Raw genomic sequence first — 25,466 nt, 5'->3', positions numbered from 1 at the left:
TACCCCTAGAGTTTACATTACGGTCTTTTTGAGGAGATGATGTCTAATTTGAATGCTGAATGGTTAGAAGAAGCCAATGTAAAGAAGAAAATCCAGTTGCTAAAATTCAGTCCACCAAAAGCCATTTCCAGAGACTAATTTGCATATTTAAAGGAATCAGGAAACTGAAAACATTGGTGGAATCGTGGCAGGTACGTCCCTCAGAACATACACACATGCACACACACACACACACATGCACACAATTTTGCATCTTGTTATTTTTGCTACAGAACTGTTTGTGAAATAAATATAAATTAAGTCCTAAGTAAAAGACCTATTGTGGATCCTGAGTCTTAGTAAGATGGAGGTACCTTCATATCACAAAATCTTTTATGTTTTGACCTATGCTTATTGGGCTTAAATGAAACCATATAAGTAAGGTGGGTCTTTGGAGAGGTGAGGCAAGATGCTGTGTAATAGGTACTTCTAAAAGCATAGTAATATTAAAGTGTTAAATTTGGAAAACAGGAGAAGCTTTAGTTTTCATAATATTATAATTATAAAATTATAAAAGTAAAGCCTGACTACATCTTGGATGAGTCTATATAGAAGGTGAAGTTATCAGAATCATGAAAGCAAGTAGAATCGATTTTAATATTTAGCAAAAGAAGGTATGCTTCAGTTTCAAAAGTTTAAGAAACATGGACTGAAATGCTTTCCTAGTTCTACCCTCCTAGCACTTAAAGAAATGTAAGGACCCTAGAATTATGCAATTCTATGTTATCATAATTTTAAATGAGTTATCAAGATGAGCATAGATATATGTACAGGAATATTTTTATCATATTTATTTGTCATTGTGAAAATTTGGGAGAAAAATCTATGTCCACCAAAGGAAAATTAGTAAAGAAATGATATATACATTTATGACAAAGTTATACCCAACAATTAAAGATCATGTTTTGGAAAAGTGTTTAATGTCATAGTAAAATGCCCAGGAAGAAAAAAAAGTGGTAGTGATTCAATATTTAAAAGACACACATTTACAGATAGAAAATATTTGGAATCAGTACTGCTTCAGAGAACAATTTGGCAGTATCTGTAAAGTTGAAAATGTGCAGATCTGTTAACATGATTATTTACCAATAGATGAATAGTTGTATAATCATATGATAGAATACAATTTTGAGGTTAAAAATTCATGAATTGAAATCCTGTATCTGCAACAGAGATAAATCTATATACCTCAATAGAGATGGCTCTCAAAACATGTTGAATTTTAGAAAAGCAAGTTACAGAATTATATGTACCATATACCAGTATTTATATAAAATTTCAAAATACATATAACAGTAAAATATTGTTTATGTATACATATATAGGAAACAAACATATTAAAACATGACCTGAAAGGATACAGACAAGAATCATAATACTGGTTGCTTCTGGGGTGGAAGGGAGGGGATTGGGCTGAAAAGGAAAATGGCATGGGGGTGGGGGTAGTATTTAACTTCATCTGTAATGTTTTCATCTTATGTTTTAAAATAAGCAAAAATGACAAAATGTTTACATTGTAAATTTAGAGTAGTGGACGTTGTTGTTTACTAAACTCGCTTTTTATGTAAGCTTTTAAAACTTTCTAAAAACAAATGATTGAAAAAAAGCATATCAATGATTCCACAGACATTTAGGATTTTTTTGTTTCTGTGAAGAATGTCATTGGTATTTGATACAGATTGCACTGAATCTGTAGATTGCTTAGGGTAGCATTGTCATTTTAGCAATATTAATTCTTCTAATCTATGAGCATGGAATAGCTTTCCATTTTTTTGTATCCTCTTCTATTTCTTTAATTAGAGTTTTATAGTTTTTTTGTATTTTCCATGGTTATTATTCAGCAGTGAGATTACAGTTCAGTATTTACTTTCATCTTCAAACTTCTCTGTATTTTCCAAATTCACAAGATGAATGTTGAGAAAAAAATGCCACTTAACAGATAAATGATAACTATATTGGATTTTTGCTATGAGGGCTTCCTAAGACCCTTACAATTGTGCTGCCTCTGGAAGGCTGAAGTAGCAGCAAAAAAGGGCTGATCCTCCCATACCCCATCCCCAAACCCTGAACAAAAGAAATTAGAGGGCTGGCTGCCTGCAAGATGTAAAGCTGTGAAACCAGCCTTTTCTTGGGAAGAGAGGCAGACGGATTAGGGTGTCAGTCTTGATCAGGCATCAAACTTCGAACAGACATCAGAACAAGAACCTAGAGGGTTTACTAAAAAATAGATTGTCCCACGAGTTTCTGATTCATTAAGTCTGAGATTGGGCCTGTGAATTTGCATTTTTGACAAGTTCCCCGGTGTTACTGGCAATAATGATGTTTGTCCCAGAACTATGTTAGAGAACTGCTGGTTTAAGCAAAACCCAGCCATCAGATATTGGTATTTTTGATTACTGAAATGTGAGGGAAGCATTTGGCAGCAATCACTGCAATGTTATTAGATGGCAGATCCACAGATTACTTAATGGAGTGAGCCAGCCAGTCTCAGGGAAGTTAGAGCCACATTTAAGAGGAGGCAGGAAGAAAAAAAAAGGTATCAAACAGAAAGCTGAAAAGTAGGGAAAATGGGAATGGGCCCAGTGTATAATGATGAGACCACTGAAGAGATTTCTTTGGAAAAGCGAGGTAATAAAACAGGCATGAAAAGGGACTATAAAAAAACAAGTTTGGTCATCAGAGTCTGTTGCTATTTGACAAAACTAGTGGTCCAGGATGGCACAAAGTTCATACCACTTTCACAAGCACTAGAAATTCCATGAGGCCACAAACTCCTTGTGAACAAGGATTGACCCATCCTCATCCCTCCCGTCCTCTTTCCTTTCTGTTCTTCCACATTGAGTAGCTCATTAGAGCCAAATATTGCACTGGGCTTTGGATAAATAGTATTTTGGTGTCTTAATTCAGGCTGCTATAACAAAACACCGTAAACTAGATGGCTTATAAACAACATAAACTTTTGTATCATAATTCTGGAGGCTGGCAAGATTAAGGCACTGGCAGATCCAGTGTCTGGTAAGGGACTACTTTCTGGTGCATATGGTCTTTTTGCTGTAAACTCACATGTTGGAAGAGAGCTCTTTATGGCCTAATGCCATTCATGATGGCTCTGCCCCCATGACCTAATCATCTCCCAAAGGCTCTATCTCCTAATACCATCACCTTGGGGGTTAGGATTTCAACGTGTGGATTCTGGGGGGAATACAGACATTCAGACCATAGTACTTACCATCTTTGTACTCCCAGCACCTAGCATAGTACCTAGCACATATAGTAGCTACTCACTAACTGTTGAATGAAATGTGAATAAACACAGACATGAACAGCAGGAGTCATGGTCAAAGGTATAGTGAGTGGAAGATGTTATGCCTGCAGGTAGGACATTTCTGTGAGAAGCATAGCACAGTGAACTGGGGCCAGTGATGCAAATTACCAGCTTGAGACCCTATTGGGACTGCTACTACTTGGTACTTTTCTTTATACTCCAAAATTTTTCCCAGTAAATTTTTGATGTTTTCCCCATTGCCCGCCAGTGTTTGCCACGTCCATACCCACAGTTCCTTGCTTTCAGTTGTGAGTAAATGCTTCATTACAACGCCCTTAACCTGCCTCAGAGCCAAGGCTACAAAGAAGGCATATACCTGAATATATGATGCCTTTTATATATCAATATACCTGAATATATGATGGCCTTTACCACAAGATGGTCTCCTGCTTTCCTAAGGAGAAATCCAAAACAAGAGTTTGGGCCAACTTAAATATACAGACTTTTAGGAATGTAGTTAAGTAGTTATGTGTCTATTTACAGTGCTTAATTTGTTACTTGATTAAGTTGTACATGCATATTTGAAATGCATGTTGTCTAAAATAATACATTAGTTTTTTCACTTACATGTTTTAAAATGATTTTAATTTAATACTTTCATATGAATCTTAAGTCATTTAACACAGTTTTTCAGAGTGTATCATCTTCACTTTCATTTACATTGTTTGAAATATAGTAACCTTTTGAATCTGTGGACAGTGCTGCCACTGAAATATTTATCACAAACCACAAGTCCCATTCATTCAACACTATGATAATTGTTTTTCATCCATTCTTTAGTGTAGTTTCATGAATCCCACAATGTAACTATATACAGTATATGAAATTGGTCATAAAAAGGCTTCTTTACAAAAACAAATAATACTAACAACTGTGAAGTTGCATTCTCCACAGGACTGGATAGTAAATCTTCTAAAAATTTACTCGCCATGATTTTTTATTTAATAGCTCATTCAAGATAACCTTTATAAGCATTCCACACTATCATTGATTATGGCAGTTTCAAGCCAGTATGTCCTCCTTAAATAGCACCTCGTAACTGAATAAGGGAATTAAAAGAGCACCCCATAATATAAGGAATTTTGTAAACTCTTGACTATAAAGCAAATTCCACTCATATTCAGTAATATTGGAGGGAAACCACCTCTTATATTTGGAAAAGTACTATAAATTTATTTCCTTCTAACTTTTTATTTTAAAAAAATAAACATTTTCTTCTCTAGACTAAAACTGTATAATGATTAGAAAAGAAAACTGAATCAAAGGGTTATATAATATTAAGAAGTTATTAAAATATGATTGGATTAACACACAACTCTGTAGTTTACAGGTCATAAGAAGTGATGGATATATTTTTATGTCAAGTTAGAAGGAGGCCTTATGTGTACGTCTGTATGTTTGAGTGTCCATGTATATGTAATGCCATAATTATGGGTCTGTCTCCAGTCATTAGAAAGTTGAATATGCTGAAGAGCAAGTAAATTGGTTTAATTGGAGTAAGTGGACTAAGTTGGAAGAAGGAAACAACTTGAATTTGACAGATGATTTTGATAGCAAAGGACATCAACGTCATTGGGTACACTTCGTAGTTTATTCTATTTTAAAATTGTAAAGCGTCTCAGTTTTCAACATTAAATATACAAGTTCACATATTTACATATGTTTCAGGCTACATTATTGGAATTTTGAAGTCATGAAAACGTCAGATGAACCAACCTGCAACACCTTGGATTCAGATTGGAAGATAAAGAGAAAGTTTAAAGAATGTGGCCTATAAAGGCGGGTACCTGGAAATATTAACCGACTCACACTGTAAAAATGAGACCAGTTTCTAAACAATAGAGATTGTTTTAGTACGACATCAAGGTTCAAGACAAATGTTGAACTAAAAACTTTACACTCCCCACCCCCGTTCACACAGGTACCAGCATTGGTGAATTATGATTTTCCTTAGTCAGAAGCACTCATTTTCACCCATGTAGACCATCCTTAGGAATTAAATATTGGTTATTTAATGTAGATTATAATGGGAAGCTGATTTTTTTCACAATGGCAGATTTCAAGGACTTGGTTCCAAACTGAGCTGAAGCTTCCCAATGAGTTTTGTACAGTCTGGGAAAAGCTGTGCTGCACTGGCCGACTTTTGAAGGCCATCATGCTCTGTAATATAAGGATATCATCTCATTGCTGATATCTTTGGAGAGTCCCCAGCAGACACAGAAAATGAATGGAGGCAAAGAGTGTGACGGAGGGGACAAGGAAGGAGGTCTTCCAGCTATACAAGTTCCTGTGGGTTGGCAGCGTCGTGTGGATCAAAATGGAGTGCTTTATGTCAGGTAAGTTCTTATTATCACCTGTGGTACCTGCAAAGTTGCACTCCAAAGACTAAGGAGAGAACCAAACATGGTGACTGATGGCTCCTCATATAAAGGTGAATAAGTGACCTTTGTGCTAGAAACATCTGAGAGTTTTTAATTACCTTAGATTTCCAGAGAATTTTTGTGCATTACTTGTTTATGTAAGGTGTCGTTCTGCTTATCTCTGTAACAAGAACAAAGAAAAATATGATGATTTCTAAAAGAAACATGCAATCATCATTACCACATTCACAGGAGAATGTAAAATACTTGAAATATCACTTGACTTGAATTACTCTGTCCTTCAGAGTATGTCAGCTGGCTTTTTTGATAAAATTGAGTTTTTATCCATAGAAAGTTTCAGTTATTAGACTTCTTAATGCCTTCTGTTAACAAAAAATACGTTTCTTTTTTTTCTGTATAGTCTTTAATCTATTTCCTTGCATGTAATAGTAAAAGTGAAAAAGTCATGGAGAAGGCTCTGCATCTTACAAGTAAATAGTCATACAAATAAAATGCCTACTCTTTTCAATGTCAGTGCTATACATCTCTTGTAGAACAAGTTGAATGGAATGATTAAACTGTTAAAAAGAAGTTTTAGTCTTACTTATTAAATAGTTAACATCTAAGTTCCCTACTTCATAGTTTTTCTGTAAGTGTATGAAAGAAGATACCATAAATCTTTCTTTGTGATGTAATGAAAAACTTTTAGAAACAGACTATAACTGTTTAAAAGGTATCACATTCCATTATTAAATGGATGCTATTACTTTCAGTGTGACTATTTATATCCCAGCTTCAACAGAATTTGCCAGTCCAGCAAGAATGTATTTACAGAAATGAGATATTTTTGGTTATGTAAACACAGACTATTTTATGACATAATAACTCAGAAAGTCAGTTCAGATTCTGTCTTGAGTTTGTTTGCTTGTTGTGTGTAAGGCATTTCTTGAGGTAAATCTAGTTACCGATTAAAAGCATTTTGTCACATAAATTTTACTTCTATAATATTAAAGATGTGATCCATATTTATTGGGGTGAAGGGATAAGAAAGCAGAGAATATGAAGCTCATCCCATCGTAGATAAGATGAACAAGCACACATGAGATAACTTCTTCAGAGTTTCTATTGCCAGTGCTGTTAACAAACTACCAGAAATACGTTGTTATAAATATAATATAGCAAGTTATCTGTGTTATACGTTTATACTTATGTTTGTTCTAGTCTGTAAAGAGCAAATGTATATTCAGCATAGAACAAAAGACTCTAAAATCTGGATAATTTTTTTTCACTTCATTTTTATTCCTATGAAAGATAAATGAGCTTTTTCAATTTCTGCAGGCAAAAACCAAATTAAGTCTGGGAGTCAAAAACCAAGTTAAAGTCTAAGAAACTGTCGGTTATCGTGTTCATGATTTTCCAAGTCTGACTAGACTTTGTACTATCTGATATCCTTGTTAGTATCGGTTCTCCAACTTCAAATCTGTATACTGATAATTATTTTGGAAACAAGCTTTCCTAGCTTAGGTAAAACCTTCTGAAATTAAATTAACCAGTATAGATTTAATTTGTTTGTATATAACTAAATTACTACTTGAACATGTATAGCTCCTTCTATAGCTCCCTGCTCAATGTGCAGTTTGCTCATAATTTTTAGGTTAGTCTCCAGCTGCTCCTGCCTCAGCGTGGCATTGAGGCTACACATTAAATTTTCCACCTACTTCCAATCTTCTAAGCTTTATCTATGCTGTAAGTTTTTTAACTATTTTTTTCCATTAATTATTACTCTGAGAAATTAATTAAAGAGATACAACTGAAAGAAAGAACCCAACTGACTTATTGAGAGGAAATGTTTTTAAAGCGTCTGGAGTACTTTAATAGAATTAAGGAATTCTTGTCTTCAGGTTTAATTTTACAATTAAATTCCTCTAGGATTCAGTCCATATACTTTCTTCTAAGTTAAAATGTCGGGCAGTTCCTTTTCACCAAATTCATGAATGCTTCACATGAAAAATCAACAAGATATTACACTTTTTTCTTGTTGTTTTTGAGACAAAGTCTCACACTGTCGCCCAGGCTGGAGTGTAGTGGCGCATCTTGGCTCACTACAACCTCCGCCTCCTGGGTTCAAACATTTCTCGTGCCTCAGCCTCCCGAGTAGCTGGAATTACAAGCACGCACTACCATGCCTGGCTAATGCTTGTATTTTTAGTAGAGATGGGTTTTCACCAAGTTGGCCAGGCTGGTCTCAAATTCCTGACCTCAAGGGATCCGCCTGCCTCAGCCTCCCAAAGTGCTGGAGTAACAGGCGTGAGCCACTGCTCTCGGCCTGATTTAATTTTATTGAAATCACCACACCTGCAAAAATATCTTTTTGCCCTTCCCTGCTGTGGTTGAACTCGTCACTAAAATGAGAATTCTCTGCATATCACCTGAAAAAAATTAGCCTAAGTAAATGAGTAATTTGACAAAGTTAAGGTTTTTTGTTTAGGTTTTCTATGTGCCGAAATTACTTTCATAACTGTCCATAAATAAAATATGAATTGCATTTTAAAGCTGGTTCACTTATAGATTTAAAAAAACTATTACTTGTGTTTTTGTAGAGATAGAATAATCTGTGTACAGTATTGTAAAGTTTTGTATATGAAATGGAGATTATTGTTTTTGGATGAACTTGATCAGAGGGCTTAAGTGAAGGTTTGGTAAATAGTCATAAATGAAAGGTATTCTCAAGTGAAAAGTATATAATTTGAAAGCATAATATGTATTTAATTTAAAACATTGACATGTTAATATAGTCCTAAAATGCAGATTGTCCATCTCACATAAAACATAATAACTCCCATTGTAAATAAAAATCAGAGACATCTCTTGTCATTTGAATTAGTACCTAGTCTGTATTGACGAGTATTCACATATCTTACTGACTTTTGTGATCTGAAACTTAGTAACATTGAAGCACCTACACAATTACTAGCCCAAAGACCTGCAAGGCATGTTTCTGCTGCCTAAAACCCTATTTCCTCAAAAGTTTCCTACCTTTTGTCAACTCTGCTTAATTTCTGTCTCTCTCTCTCTCTCTCTCTCTCTCTCTCTCTGTAGAGTTTGACTCTTCAGTGTATCTTCAGATATAACTGATCTATTATATCTTTAAAGAAACACACGGGTGAGGGGGAGAAAAAAGAAACCTGTTTTTACATAGGGACAACTTGGTTCTAGATTCCAAGATAAACAGGGACTTGTTCACTCTAACTTTTGTGGACTTGCCAACTTTCTGGTTCGAACCTCAATATGTTTCTAAATTTCAGTTTTTCCTCAAAGAGCTTTAAAAGTAGATATTCTAGTTTAAAATGAGAGTCGTTGCTTTTATGTAGTTTTCTTGTTTGTTCCTTTCTTGCCTGCTTCTGTCCTTTGAATAGCATTTTTACCACCTTTAGTCTACTCTTGGTTTTCAAAATACTTTTATTTAATTTTCTATGGAGATCTGTATTTTTCTGAGAAATATTTTGGTTCAAAAGAAAACACAATAGTGTTAAAGGCTATAATTTAGTAGCTAACATAATATTGACAAAGAAAATGCTTTTCCTTAGTGGGAAAATATCCCATAAAGGACAGTAAGACTATAAATTATGCCTTTTTTCATATAATATGTGTAGTCAAAATTATTTCCTGATGTTTTTTAAACTATTTTTACAGTCCCAGTGGGTCTTTGTTATCTTGCTTGGAGCAGGTTAAAACATACCTGCTTACTGATGGAACATGCAAGTGTGGCTTGGAATGTCCTCTTATTCTTCCCAAGGTAACCATTTCACAATAGATCTACAGCAGTATTTTATTTTTTAGGTGTTTTATACATTTGTCTTTCTCATTTCGCATTTTATTTTTTATTACTTCTCCGATCATACATTTTAATTCTTTACCTAATTATCATATTTTGCATGCATTTTGGAATACTTAAAAATTGTGGAAAATAATTCATGTCTGAGAGTCATTTTCAAAGATGTCAAATCTATATTCCTATAAATATTTCATTAAAACCACCTTTGTACCTTTTCATTAGAGCTGTATCTAATACTGCTCAGCAGTTAATAGTGCAATATTTTCTCTCATTACTGTAACTGCTCAAATCTGCAGTTATTGTTAGCACTGGCATTGATAAATCTGCCACATAGATTCTCAGAATCACAAAACTGAACCCTCATAGCCAAAATATGAAACTGTTTTACTAATTTGTAAGGTGAAAAGTAAAATCATGTAAAATGGTAAAATATTATTTGCTATAGAAATAGGTCATTATTTTGTGAATGTCTATTATAATACTAATTTTAAAAGTAAAGTTTAGACAATTTTTCCTTTTCATTTGTGTGTCACCACATTCAAAGAAAAGGATTTACATAATAAATAAATTCTTAAAAAAACAAGTAATAGATTTTCAAAATCAGTGACAGGATAATATTAACATAGTAATAAAATGAAGCCAAGGAAAAGTTAAATGTAGAAATATCATAGCTTTTTGTTTTGTCTTTTTTAAGTGTATTTCATCTGTTTTTACACTGTTAGAACATCAGGAGGTATCTAAAATTTAGAACATTATCAGATATTATACCTTTTCATATGTTTATCTTGGCTGTCTTAGAATTAGGATAATATTCATTATTTACTTTGCCACCAAAAGCTTGAGTTCAGCAGAAGTATTACTAAGTTATATAACGTTGCCTTTCTTAAAAACTTGAGAAAGTTTTATTCAGATTTATGGCTTAATCTATGCACAACTTTTTTTTTTAAACAAAGGGATCTTTTTATTAAATGTTTTTACAGACATATTCTAAACAAAGGCTGTGCTTTTTCCAGGTGTTTAATTTTGATCCTGGAGCTGCTGTGAAACAGAGAACTGCAGAAGATGTTAAGGCAGATGAAGATGTCACAAAGCTATGCATACATAAAAGAAAAATTATTGCAGTGGCCACACTTCATAAAAGCATGGAAGCCCCACATCCTTCTCTGGTGCTCACCAGTCCTGGAGGAGGAACAAGTATGTAATATGGTGGAAGGTTCAGGAATTCTCCTCTCCCTAGGGAAGGAGTTACTAGAAATCATTTTGCCAAGCATTTTCTCATTCTACTTTTCAACCATGCACAATGCTTTTAAAATTCTGTATGTTCTATCATTTTATTACAAATAGCAAACTAGTTCTGAAAAAATACAGTGAAGCTATTTCCCAAAATTTCTTACCCAGAGCATTCAGTTAAACAGGCAGAATAAACACTAATTAGTACATACAAATGCTCTGCGAGTGTGTAAAGCTGAGCTAACAAATCTTCACTTGGTTTTTAAGAAATAAATGTAGCCTTTTTCCCGGGGGTGAATTGGAATGTGTGGTATCAAGTCCCCAAAAGCAGTGTTGTTCTTTTAGTTATTTGTCAAACACCTACTAAACAGAAATCACCTTGCTGAAAACTTTTTATATCCCCACCACCACATATGCGCATGCATGGGGGCTTTCTTTTTTAAAGATTTCAAAGCTGCAGAAAAGTTGCAAGAATAGTTCGTGGAGTATCCTTCATCTAAACTTACATTTTGTGGCAAAAGTTGCAGTTATTGTGACAATTCAACCCTAAATATTTCAGAGTACAAGGGCACACTCTTACGTAAACACAGTTTAAGGCTCACATTCAGGAAATTTAACACTGATATAATATTATTATCTAACATGCAATCTATATTCAGATTTCTCCAATTGTCCTAACAGTGTCTCTCATAGTTTCACAGAAATTCAGTCTTGACCAGGTGCAGTAGCTCATGCCTGTAATCTCAGCATTTTGGGGGGCTGAAGTGAGAGGATTGCTTGAGGCTAGGAGTTTGAGACCAGTCTAGGGAACACAGCAAGACCTGTCTCTAAAATAATTTAAAAAGGAAAAAAAAAAAAAAACTAGCCAGGCATGGTGGTAGCTCACACCTTTAATCTTAGCTACTCGGAAGGCTGAGATGGGAGATCACTTGAGCCCAGAAGTTGGAGGCTGCAGTGAGCCATGATCACACCACTGTGCTCCAACCTGGGTGATAGAGCAAAACTCTGTCTCGATTTAAAAAAAAAAAAAAAAGAAGTCAGTCTTTTTAAAGATTTACAATGCAATCAAAGATTGTACACAGCATTTAGTTGTTACGTGTCTTTATATCAATTAACAAGTCTTTTTCAATTTTTCGTGACATTAAATTTTTTGAAGAGTCTAGGCCAGCTTTGCACAATGTTCCTCAGTTTGGATTTTCCTCATATTTATGTTCAGGCTAAACACATTTTGCTAGGAATACTGTATAGATGATGTTAGTTCCTCATCAGTAGACACATAATGTCAGTTTATCCCATTTTGATAACATTAAGTTTGATCGCTTAGTTAAAACTATGTCCATTTGATTTTCCCATTATTGAAATACCCTTTTCCCTTTATGATCAATGTGTACTCTGTGGAATTACACTTTTTAATACTTTGGGACTGAGGAACTTCTCTTTGTAAGGGATAGAATATGAATGCTCTCCAAAATCTTATAATCTAATGTTTGAATATTAATTCAGAATAAAATATGGCTAAACACCAAAGCATTTGTTTATGAGGGATTATTGATACTTTCCAACGGAACTCTGAAAAATAGGGATGAAGAGTATAACCTGTAGTGATCAGAGAAGGCTTTATGGCAGAACTCAGATTTGGACCAGCCTTAGAAAATAGTAGGATTTAGACATCTAAGGGGGATAGGAAAAACCTTCTCCATAATGAGTGTAGCATAATAAGGGATGTTGTAGAAACTGACTTGATTAGACTGATGTAGGTAAATTGGGGCCAAATCATTGATTGCTTTGGATACAAAGAAGAACAGTTGCCATGTCATGCAGGTAATTAAAGATTCACACTTAGAATTCATGTGAAGAGGTGTAACTATGTTTTCTTTTTTTTTTTTTTTTTTTTGCATACTACCATGGACATAATCTTACCTGTGGTTGCTCTCACATCACATTATATCATACAGTTTTACCAGTTTCTAAAGAGTCTGCTTATTGCCTTTCTAAAGACCCTGGCAGAATCTAGATATGGCTTCTTTGTCATACCTATATATACAAGTTTAATTATTGAAATTAAAGGTAAATATTTAACTAGCACAGGTAATAATAGGTATACCTCCGTTCCCTTTTAAAATGATACTCTTTATGGGATTGATTACTTTTACCAGCTTCAGACATAGCATTTATTTTAGTTTCCTAATTTTAAACTATATTATCATAAGGTTGAGATTTGAATAATTAAAAGTTCAGAAGACTGACTTAGTAGTTTTTCACCTCCCATTATTTAAATACATAAGCATCTGTTTCTTTTTATTCTTTTGGAAGGTCTACTTGAATATACATGAAAGCACTTAATGGGTGCCTAGCATTTCCACTTGCCAACTCTGTAACAAAATATCAGCCTTACTTTTGTTTATTTTGTATTTCAATTGTTTGTAAGATAGTAACTATTTTTCCCTAAGTTTTGAAGAAATTTTTTCTGAACCACAGTTATTATCTAAATTCTGTTAGTCGAATATAAAAATTCCAGTGTCTGTATTTTTAATCACTGAACTGTAGATAATTATATAAATACATTGATACCCAAGAAAAAATACAAGTAGGTTGTTTTGTCACTATAGAGAACATGGTCAGTCATAGGATAATGCTAATGATATTAGTGTTCTCACTATATGCCAAGCATAGTGCCCAAAATATTAATATTTTTCATTTTATTCCTTTAATTACAAACTTTAAAAATCTCTGTTTAACAAGAAAATAAGCTGCAGTTGAGTTTACCTACTGTAATTCTCTCATATCATTGGATCTCAACTTTTCATATATTATATCCAGAAATCATTCTATCAAAGAACCTCTACCATGATAAAATGAGAAAGTCCACGTTTTCCAAGAAAAACATATGTTCACTGCATTCTCTTACTAGTTAAATGTGCCCTATGTAGATTTATTTGGACCCCAGGTTGAGAACCACTATCTCAGAAATTGTTACGATATGATTTGACCTGTATAGTGTCTAGCAGATAGGATAAATATATTTAATCTTAAATGTGTAATTATCCCCATTTAAGTAAGCGTACCTATGATTGCAGATGAATATAACTCTACTTGCTAATATAAGTCTCAAAATAGGTATGACAGATGTATAGTTTGAATGGTGCCATTCTCATCTCCTATGCCTATAACAGACTCATTGGCATTTTCTCATGGAGCCCAGCTAGAGTTCAGCTTCCTTTCCAACACAGCTTTCTAAGCAGCTACCACCAGTTGGTGGGAATTGGCATATGAAACAAATTTTATTTGCCATTTTCATTTTAAAAGGCATAACTTTATAAAATAGTTAGATATCGCAAGGGGCTAAAAAACTGAAATCTAGAATTCTGATGTGATAGAATGAAAATTCTGAATGATGAGTCTGCTTGCTTTTGTTGCCTGTATTCTGTCTGATCTCCAGAAAAACTGAAGGGATTCCAAAAAGCCAGGGAAGGAGAAATGCACTCATGTAAAAAGAGAATATGCAATTGGAACCCAGTACTGAAGGTTTTAGCACTTCAACTAAATTTTACATGAGAAACCTATCCTAATAAAAGAATTGAAGTTTGTGGCCATACCACCCTGAATATGCCCAATTATCTAATGAAGGAATTGCAGTCTTTTACCTAAGTTGAGGTAAAAGGCTGTGGCTGTTTTTATAACAATGACTAATTAAGGGCAAAGAAATCACAGCGTTAGAAACACGATGTGAAACTAAGCATGGGTTAGTTTGCAATATCACTGCATTTATTCTTCTTATTACTCCCATTATAAGAGATTTGGAATCCCATTAGACAGAAATTAAGTCTTACTCTCATAGTGACAATGTTGGGATAAAGAAATATTACTATACCTGTTCTGAGAAGGTTGCAGTAAGATAACAGAAACATTTTTTATAAGGGTGAACATTTTGTGGTGAAAATGGCAATTCATTTAAATCGCCCAAGAAAATATTATGCCACACAGATCACAATTTTCTATTGTAACTGCATTCTTAAAAATTCTAAATCCAACAAAATAGTAATATCACCATTTCCATCTGGACTGCCAGTCTTGATTTTGCATATTCTAAATATTATTAGAATGGCTAATGTCATTATGTATTGCTTTAGATGCCCATGCTTTCTCAACAGATAAAAAGTAAATAAGCACAATGAGCAGTTGCCGAACACCTTTGGTCAACAAAGGGAAAATAATGTACATTTTTTAAATCAAAATTTAAAATAGTATTAATATATAGAACTATTTTTAATTGCATAGAATCACAGCTTTTATTTACAGATTCAAATTTCCAGATGTCCTTCCTCCCTCTCCCGTCCTGATTTACTCCATTCCTTCCCTCCCTCCCCCACAAAAGAGTTGAGACTGTTAACAGAATTCTTTTTTTCTCTTTCACATCAGATGCAACTCCAGTAGTACCTTCTCGGGCAGCAACTCCAAGATCAGTAAGAAATAAGTCTCATGAAGGAATTACAAATTCTGTAATGCCTGAATGTAAGAATCCTTTCAAGTTAATGATTGGATCATCAAATGCCGTAGGAAGGCTATATGTACAAGAACTGCCTGGAAGCCAACAACAAGAACTCCACCCTGTCTACCCCCGACAGAGATTGGGCAGCAGTGAACATGGACAGAAATCTCCATTCCGTGGCAGCCATGGAGGCCTGCCCAGCCCAGCGTCATCAGGTTCCCAGATATATGGAGATGGTTCAATCTCTCCAAGGACTGACCCACTTGGAAGTCCTGATGTTTTCACAAGAAATAATCCTGGTTTTCATGGAGCTCCCAATTCTAGTCCTATTCACCTGAACAGGACTCCTCTTTCTCCACCTTCAGTAATGCTACATGGTTCTCCTGTACAGTCATCCTGTGCAATGGCTGGAAGGACTAATATACCTCTTTCCCCAACCTTGACTACAAAGAGTCCAGTAATGAAAAAACCAATGTGTAATTTTTCAACTAATATGGAAATACCACGAGCAATGTTCCACCACAAACCACCCCAAGGCCCACCTCCCCCTCCTCCACCTTCTTGTGCTCTTCAGAAAAAGCCATTAACATCTGAGAAAGATCCACTTGGCATTCTTGACCCTATTCCTAGTAAACCAGTGAATCAGAACCCTGTTATCATTAATCCAACCAGTTTCCATTCAAATGTCCACTCTCAGGTACCTATGATGAATGTAAGCATGCCTCCTGCTGTTGTTCCTTTGCCAAGTAATCTCCCATTGCCAACTGTAAAACCTGGCCACATGAATCATGGGAGTCATGTACAAAGAGTTCAGCATTCAGCTTCAACCTCCTTGTCCCCTTCTCCAGTGACATCCCCAGTGCACATGATGGGGACTGGAATTGGAAGGATTGAGGCATCGCCCCAAAGATCACGCTCATCTTCCACATCATCAGATCATGGAAATTTCATGATGCCACCTGTAGGACCCCAGGCCACTTGTAGTGGTATTAAGGTTCCACCCAGGTCACCAAGGTCAACAATAGGGTCCCCAAGGCCATCAATGCCATCAAGCCCTTCTACCAAGTCCGATGGACACCATCAGTACAAGGATATCCCTAACCCATTAATTGCTGGAATAAGTAATGTACTAAATACCCCAAGCAGTGCAGCTTTTCCTACTGCATCTGCCGGAAGTGGTTCTGTAAAGAGTCAGCCTGGTTTGCTGGGAATGCCTTTAAATCAGATCTTGAACCAGCACAATGCTGCCTCCTTTCCAGCAAGTAGTTTACTCTCAGCAGCAGCCAAAGCACAGCTAGCAAATCAAAACAAACTTGCTGGTAACAACAGTAGCAGCAGTAGCAATTCTGGAGCTGTTGCCGGCAGTGGCAACACTGAAGGACATAGCACTTTAAACACCATGTTCCCTCCTACTGCCAACATGCTTCTCCCAACAGGTGAAGGGCAAAGTGGTCGAGCAGCACTAAGAGATAAGCTGATGTCCCAGCAAAAAGACTCACTGCGGAAAAGAAAACAACCACCTACGACAGTGTTGAGTTTGCTGAGACAGTCTCAAATGGATAGTTCTGCAGTTCCTAAACCTGGACCTGACTTGCTAAGGAAGCAGGGTCAGGGTTCATTTCCCATCAGTTCAATGTCTCAGTTACTACAGTCTATGAGTTGTCAAAGCTCTCACTTGAGTAGCAATAGTACCCCGGGTTGTGGGGCCTCAAATACTGCTTTGCCTTGCTCTGCTAACCAGCTGCATTTTACAGATCCCAGTATGAACTCTAGTGTTCTTCAGAATTCACTGACACAGAACTTACCTTTAAGAGGGGAAGCCGTGCACTGCCACAATGCAAACACTAACTTTGTTCACAGTAACAGTCCAGTCCCCAACCACCATCTTGCAGGTTTAATAAATCAGATTCAGGCTAGCGGGAACTGTGGGATGCTCAGTCAGTCGGGCATGGCTTTAGGAAATTCCTTACATCCCAATCCACCTCAGTCAAGAATTTCAACGTCCTCCACTCCAGTGATACCAAACAGCATTGTTAGCAGCTATAATCAAACAAGTTCTGAAGCAGGTATGGTTTTATTAGAAAAAAGTACCCAAAGGTACTAAACTTTTCTACTTTTTTAAAAATTTGTACCAAAATATTTATTATGATAAGAAATGATCCTTTCCCCATTGTGAAATTCTCTTCATTTCTTTAGTATTTATAATGTTATTTACAGAATGCTAGGGATTTGTCTATTTGAAAGATTAACAGCTAAGAGGATTCCATGTGTTTCCATTATTTGTTGTCAATCTGTGTCATTTTGAATATTGTTCGACTTTCACTTGGTTGTATAACCAGTGGACTCCAAAATGCAAAATAAGCCATACAAGGCAGGGTTTCCTGGTTCGTGAGACATGTCCTTGGTCTATGCCAATATAAAAGCCATCTCCCTAGCTTTTGTTTGTATTCAGGTAAATGAAGTTTATCTTGGAAAATCCAAAAAGGCAAAAATAAATGGATTTTTTTTCTTGCTGCTGAACAGAAGTAGGTGAATGGATACGAAAAGGTAACTAGAAGTTGTACAAAGTAGAAAGCTGTCTTCTAATGTGTTTTCATATCCTAGTTTGCTATCCTTTATTATTATTTGTTTGAGAAAACTCAAAAATGGATATTGGCTACTCCGTTAAGGAAAAAAGAAAAAAAAAAAAAGCTAATTTAAAGTTTTCTAATAAAAAAGGCTTGAAAACCTGATTTCCAGAATTTTTAATCTTGAAATTGCTTTTTGATCTTCTTGTAGAACTAAACCATTTTTACCATTGACATTAAGATTTTGAACCCAAATCTATTGTATCTCTTCATCCGCTATTAATTAAGGAAACAAATTTATTTAAAAGCAGGCACATTAGAAAAAGACCTGTGTTTTGTGCAATAGGGTCCTCAGAAATTGTCATAAAAGCTGTACAGAAGCACCTAAGAGGTGCTTAGGCATCAGAAAATTTGACTATGAAAACATCAGAAAAAATATTTAAAATTCAACACTAATTATTTGTGAGAAATGACAAGGAGGAAATAAAAGATGATTGTAAAGACAGTATTATTCACCGTGAAAACAGTGTGCTATAAAAACCAGATTGCTACTGGAAATGAGAAAACTGCTGAGGTTTTTAATAATAAGCTAGTGTGTAAGTATAATACCATCATGCTGGAAAAGCATTCTAACCCACATGTCTTTGTTGCTGATAGTAAAAGTGTTTTCCTTCCTGGTGTTGCCACTTACACCTGCCATCCTTCACATCTTGTGTTCTGTGTTATGTTTTGATGTCACTATTTAATGAAGAACTATTCAATGACCTCTTATGTTAAATATATATTATATATAATATGGTTTAGAAGATATTTGAAATTATTAGTGCCTTCTTGATATTCTTAGTATAAAGAATCTCATGAAACTTTATTTTTTATGTGTCTAACAGTATACTTATCTCATAGGCGGCTTCCAATTTTTCACTCACTCATCATATTTCTTTTTCAATAACTTGACACAAATGAAAATTTTATTTTATGTATTTAGCAGAAAAGTTATACAGAGTTCATAACTATTTAAAATACACCGTATTTATTGAGCATACCTTAAATAATTTTGATGAGACATTTTTAGTCTTATTGTATTATACAATTTTGATACCCCTTACCTCAGTTTACTTCATTTCAGGTCTAAGTTCATGTGCAAAGTATATGTATTTCATTGATATATTTCAATTCATCTATAATGGAAAAGACCAACATTTACTTATATTCTTGTTTCTTTTGATGGTCAAGTTTAGACTTACTTAATACTGTTTTGGTCATTTTTGTTTGTTTGTTTCATTGTAAAACATCTGACCTGTACTGTTACTGCTCGGGGTGTCAAAGCATATAGGTTAAAAATGTATTAGTGTCAGAAAAGTGTTAGCATATAAATAGCTAAAAAGGATAAGGATACATGTCTAGTAATGATATGAATATGACCAACTAGTGTAAGCTAACAGGAAGTATGTGCTTAATAAATATCTAAGTATGAATTTTTTAAGTGTTAAACCTAATAAAATTAAGTACTAATTAACATTCATAGGTCTGATATGCAGCTGGTTATGAAAACGGATTGATTTACTAATGAATGTAATTCTTTTGATGAGCTAAATATTGAAGCAGTCTCTGATGCCATGTTTCCTTTTGCCATGTAGTGAACTGTGTCAGCTGAATGTACCATCACTGTAATTGCCTAGCCTAAATATCTATTTACACTGATATTTATTCATTCATCAAATAACCATTGAGCCTTAAAAGTAGGCATTCAGAATGAGACAGTAAATGATAGTCACAACTATCCCTGTAGGAGTATTACTGAGTATTCCTATGATACCAGAAAGACATTAGAAGAAAACCACATTTTATTCTTAAAATGTTGCTATAGCTATCTATCATCAAGGACCTATTATGTACCAGGTGATTTCCCTATATTATTTCTAATCTGTGCAGTTTTCTAAAGTATAAAGTATTATTGTTCAATTTTACAGATCAGGAGGCTGAGGCTCAAAAAAAGTAACTGTTCCATATCAAAACCTCAGGATTTGAACTGAGGTTCATCTGATTCTAAAATCCATTTTCCTCCCAGCTGCATAAATTCATCTGAGACATTTAGTGCTCAAAAGTATTGTTTTCCCTTTCAAAATCTTTTAAAATGTTCAATAGATAATGAATTAAATCACACTAATGCATGTTAAAAGCCACATTTGTTAACTATTGATATACTTCAGATGAAAGTCGGCTATTTTTGCCAATATTATAGCAAGTAATGACTAGAATTTTTATGTCAGTGCAGAAGAAGAAATACCCAAAATGTCAAGAAAACTGCCCCTTATTAGTGAATCACATTTGGTGACCTTTCTTTTAATGAATTATCACCTCACTCAAATTAGAATGGGTTTCCTAGTAGGTGACATGTCAGTAGGCCTTTAAAAGAGATGCAGATGCTAATCATGTCATTCCAAGCATGGTAGCACAGTGAGGATGAAAGAAACCAGCAGGTAACATGGTCCAGCTGTACTCTGTGGTTACAGAGCTTAGACACAACTCAGGTGACCTCCTGCTAAATCCAGTGCCTTTTTCCACTCTCCTAAGTAAAAGTTCAAAAATATTACATGAAGACATTAAGAAGATAAGAAATAACTTGCGCTGAAAAATGCTTAGTTCCATTGGTAATCTATTTTTACATCTTCTTTTAAAGAGAGTTTTCCTATGCAAAACAATCCAAATATTGATTTTTAGGCCTATATGTGAATTCTATGGAGCACATTTAAAACATACAACTAAAGTATGGGAATTGAAGGCAAAGATAGTAGCAAAATCTGATAAAAGATATTAAATACTTGGAAGAATTTCTAAAACTTATGAATATACAAGGCTTTATTAATTGTAATTTGTGTTTTCAAGTTGCCTCTCCACTAAAGCTTCAAAATACTTTGCATTTTAAAGTTTACAGATTTCCACTGGCTTTTTCAATATCAAATTACAGATAGAGTTTAATATTTCCATGTAACAGATTTAGAAACTCATCAGTAGGATACTTGGTGACATTCCTCAAGTTGTAAAGCAAATCTCTGTTGGATCTGGCATCCAAACCCCAAAGTTCCCAATTCTCAGTCCAAACACTCAAACTGCCAAATGCAGGTATGTTCTGGAAATCCGTCAGTAGCATACGTTTAAAGCAACTTTCCATTTTTAAAGAGAGACGCATTTCAGCATGTGAGTGTCTATAGCACATGTCCTACAATATTATGGCTTAAGGAAGACTCCAAAATCAAGTGCCCTTGCCTGGCAAACTTCAAAATGCCCAGGCCTCTTTAGTCCTCTGACTACTGCACACCTACTTACCAGATAACAAAAACACATGCCAGTAACCCAAGCCCCTGCAGAGGACTTAGCCCTGTTAGTATCCACACAATGACTCATCCTTTCCTTTGCCCTGCAGTTTTTCACAATTTTCAAAGAAGGAAAAAGATTTAGATTATTCTGCCAACATACTTATTAGCAGCCCTGCCTTCCTCCAGTATGATAAAGTCATTAAGTCATTCAACACAACATAACTTTTTTCACTTTAAAATGACTTTTATGTTCTCTTATTTCTTCCTAATAAAAAAAACATTTAGTCAGCTCTTTTAAACACATGAAAATTTAATCCTCTGAGGGGACACGCTATGGGTTTGTGCCAGAAGAGAAAATAATTCAAACATTTATTTGCCTTAACTCTTAAAGATATGCATGACAAGAATATAAATAAGCCTACAAATAAATAAGTGTTCTTGAGTATTTATATACTTATATTTTTTTAACTGCAAAAGTAAGTTTTCTTTCAGCACAAAATACATTTGATTGAAACTCAGGACAGCCATTAATATGGTAGGTATAAGACAATGAAATAGTGAGACCACAAAAGAACTCTTTGGGTAAAAGACTACAAAGTAATGAGTTTGGTTTTTATGTCCTGTTTGTTCATTTGTTCTTGGAACATAGCAGTAAAGAAAATAAAGGGAGTTGTCACCCTGTTTTTTCTAGATGAAGCTACAGGGGCAGAAAGATTAAGGGATAAAAATGCTCAAAGGTGGATTACACTATAAAGTATTCTTCTCAGGAGATGAGAGGTTTGTATGGAAATAATTCAGTGTTACATAGATTAATGTAGACTGAAGAAAGAGGAAGAGCCTCCTTGATGGCTGTGACTGAATAAACATGAGTTGCTAGTGAACGTGTTTTCACTCAAATTTTTAAATGCTTAGATTTTATCCCCCATCTGATGCACAAAGTTTATAGGTTAAAAATTGTCCTCTGCACTTGTTTTTTAACCAAACAACAAAACTATACTAAATTCTGGGTTGTGTGATAAAAATCCATGTCCATTATTTTAGTAAATTTTTGCAAAATGAGCCATTTATTCTTTGCTGTAAGATATTCTTAATATAGTCAATGCCTTGTTGTTTGAGAAGGTCTACCTAATATCAGGGTTACCCCACTTATTTTTTTTACATATTCCAGGTTTAACGTTTCCTTGTATTAAAAAAAAAAGGAGTTAAAACATGTTCAGCTGTAGACGTTGAGTCTATGTAATCAAAGGTGATGACAGAACTCAGAGTGGTGATGTTTGCTGATTCAGTGATCTATTTTGTACCTTTCAAGAAATAAATTGTCCCAGTGTGCAAACTGGGAGAATTTTATTCCATTACAATACACTGAGCTCACTTATAAACCCACTAGAAATCCTTCAGTTCTCTAGAAGATGCCTAAGCTATTATTACTAAAATCAAGTGGTCCAAAAAACATTTACACAGTTGCAAAACGTACCCAGATTCTATGGAATAATGTTAATTCTGCAATGTTTGAGTCAAAAAAATAATGCTAAAAAATACTCCTATGGTGTCATCAAAATGGATTTAGTTTTTTCATGCATGTAGTACTAAATAATTCAAATCATAAAATTCTTACCTTCTAGGAACTTTTATCAAATAACATTAATGCCAGCCAAGCCAAGAGTAAAGTAAAAATTATTTCTAAGCCTTATGCTACTTACAGATTTGAAGTAACAACTCACCTTTTTACAGATTAAAAGTGGAACTAGACAACAGAAGTCTGAAGGAGTTGCTGAGGTATTCCTGGGGTTGGAGCTAGTCCAGGGAAGTCCGGAGTATCTATCCAAGACCCATGGGCACAGGTATAAGAGAGAGAATTCATCACAGACATACTAGAGCAGGGCTCCAGTGCTGTGTAACTCCACAGGGACCCCTTTCTCACTGTAGCCTGATAAATATGCTCCCTGGAGAACAGCTCCATAGACCATCTCCTACAGAGTTGAGCAACTCAGAGGCCTGATCCTAAAGCAGTATTTTTCAACTTTCTAAAATTCTTCCCACAATAGGAAATTAACTTACATTACAGTCCATTAGACATATATTTATAATGTGTAACAAAAAGTTTCATGAAACAAATACTTATTACATGTAATAACTGCTGTTTTTTTATCCCATTCTATTTTATCTTATTCTATTTGGTGTTTTTTAATAACAGCCATGACCCACTGAAATGATTTTAATGACTCACAAAACAGATTATTACCTAGCACTCATGTATATAAGCTAACAGAAAGAGCTTCCACAAAATACTACCCTAGCCATGCAATGTTCTTTACATTTTCTTTTCTATTTCATTGATCAAAAATATACTAGTTGGGGCATACTAAATTGATTTTGCAGCCCACTAACAGATTTCAATACTGTTTTAGAATATCCATGAGGTAATTCAGCAAATTATTTGTTGAGCACCTAGGATGTGCTAGGCACTGTTTTAGCACTGCAGGTAAAACAGGGTACAGTAAAAGGATACAAAGCTAAGCATATTCATAATCTAGAAACTCAGCCTGCTCTGCTCATTAAACAAAATGAGATAAGACTTCCAGTTGGAATACTGATGAAGCGTTTTAACTATTAGGTACTGTAATGCACATTAAAGAACAGAAATTCTACCAGCAAGGGACTTACACTCTTTCTCAACATTTGTTTTCTCACAAATATTAAGAAACATGTAATAAAAGAGGCATAAAAAAAAAAACCTATGACTTGAGTAAACTGAAAAATCCCAAGCATTTTAAAGTTAATTCCAACAGTTTTCAGAGTAATTATAGGTGTTAAAAAAGGAAACAAAACATGATTATGGGGGGGAACCCTCTTTTTCTGACTCTGACTCCATCACCACCACAAGACTGAAAAGACTGATCCCCTTGATAGTCATAACTACACAGACACCATATTCCAAGACTCAAGCTGCATTCCCTTCTACTGCTCTTTTCTCCTCCCCATCCTCTTGGCCCTGTTGAATGTGGAGAGCATTTCCTCAGATACTGCCATAGCTCCCTTCCCCATCTTCTCTACCTTCTCCTAAGTCCTTTGGTTTGGGACCCCTTCCTCCCTCCCGTGAATAGAACAAAGTAGCCTCTAGTGCCTAAGATTTCCTTTCTGTTGCTGATAAAAGAATGTTAACAATTTACATCAGAATCCAGAGCACAAAGATAGAGATTTGATATGTTTTTGTAAATACACATTACCATTCCCTCTTACTAAAGCTTGAGAAAATAAAGTCTCCTAGAAAAATCTAGTATTCTTATAAAAGTTATCTTTCAATTTATTATTGTTATCATTAAAAATCGGTCCTTTAAATATAGAGGAGAAAATTTCACTATTTCAGTGGGATTGAAAAGTGAATTATATTTATTAGACTCACTAAGCCATGATATTTTCTCTTATCTCTACAAGCATTCATTTTTATTAAGGATTACCATTGTCCCTGTTTGCAATGCAAGTACACTTACCAAAGTAAATGATAAAGGTCAGATGGTGAAGGCATACACATTCTATATGACTTATTTCTTAGGTTCTTGAATTTTATGGATAAAAATCAGTGTTTGGGCATATTAATTTAGAAAAGGTTTCTTAGCATAAAGTAGCATTTGTTCAAAATTACAGCTAAACAAACTGGTATAATGAGGTTTTAAAAATACTTCATTGGTCTTCTTGATATGAGCTTTGTATTCTATCTTGTACACATACAAAGACATGTATAACAATATTATTAATATTTAAGAGACAGCCATATAAGAGTTTAGCACAATACAAACAATGACCAGGAAGAAGAGAAACGAATCAAAAGAGGTAGACATTAACTTTGTTTTGAAAAGTAATTTTAAAAATGAGACAGATAAAACATGTCAAGGATTAAATTAATATTAGGAAAATATCCTTTAAAATTTACTTATACTATTTCTGTGTACACACACATATGCATATACATATATCATGAATTGTAAGTGTGTGCAGAATACTGTTTACATACAGAAATTTGTCTGGGCCAGGTGCAGTGGCTCACGCCTGTAATCCCAGCACTTTGGGAGGCTGAGGCAGGCGGATTACAAGGTCAGGAGTTTGAGACCAGCCTGGACAATATGGTGAAACCCTGTCTCAACTAAAAATACAAAAGTTGGCCGGGCGCGGTGGCTCAAGCCTGTAATCCCAGCACTTTGGGAGGCCGAGACGGGTGGATCACGAGGTTAGGAGATCGAGACCATCCTGGCTAACACCATGAAACCCCGTCTCTACTAAAAAATACAAAAAACTAGCCGGGCAAG

General features: G+C 34.9%; 1 protein-coding gene across 1 annotated transcript in view; it reads left to right on the top strand.

Moving 5' to 3' along the window:
- MBD5 (methyl-CpG binding domain protein 5) overlaps nucleotides 1-25,466 on the top strand; it is a 520,295-nt gene that overhangs the window by 459,487 nt on the left and 35,342 nt on the right. The window contains exons 6-9 of the mRNA XM_011943076.1: nucleotides 5,033-5,700; nucleotides 9,418-9,520; nucleotides 10,573-10,753; nucleotides 15,209-17,344. Of these exons, the coding sequence (XP_011798466.1) occupies nucleotides 5,588-5,700; nucleotides 9,418-9,520; nucleotides 10,573-10,753; nucleotides 15,209-17,344 (2,533 nt within the window). The 5' untranslated portion in view covers nucleotides 5,033-5,587. The remainder of the gene's footprint in view (nucleotides 1-5,032; nucleotides 5,701-9,417; nucleotides 9,521-10,572; nucleotides 10,754-15,208; nucleotides 17,345-25,466) is intronic.

This window comes from Colobus angolensis, unplaced genomic scaffold (assembly GCF_000951035.1).
Source record: "Colobus angolensis palliatus isolate OR3802 unplaced genomic scaffold, Cang.pa_1.0 Scaffold215, whole genome shotgun sequence".
Classification (NCBI taxonomy): domain Eukaryota; kingdom Metazoa; phylum Chordata; class Mammalia; order Primates; family Cercopithecidae; genus Colobus; species Colobus angolensis.
This window is presented reverse-complemented; position numbering and strand designations above follow the sequence as displayed.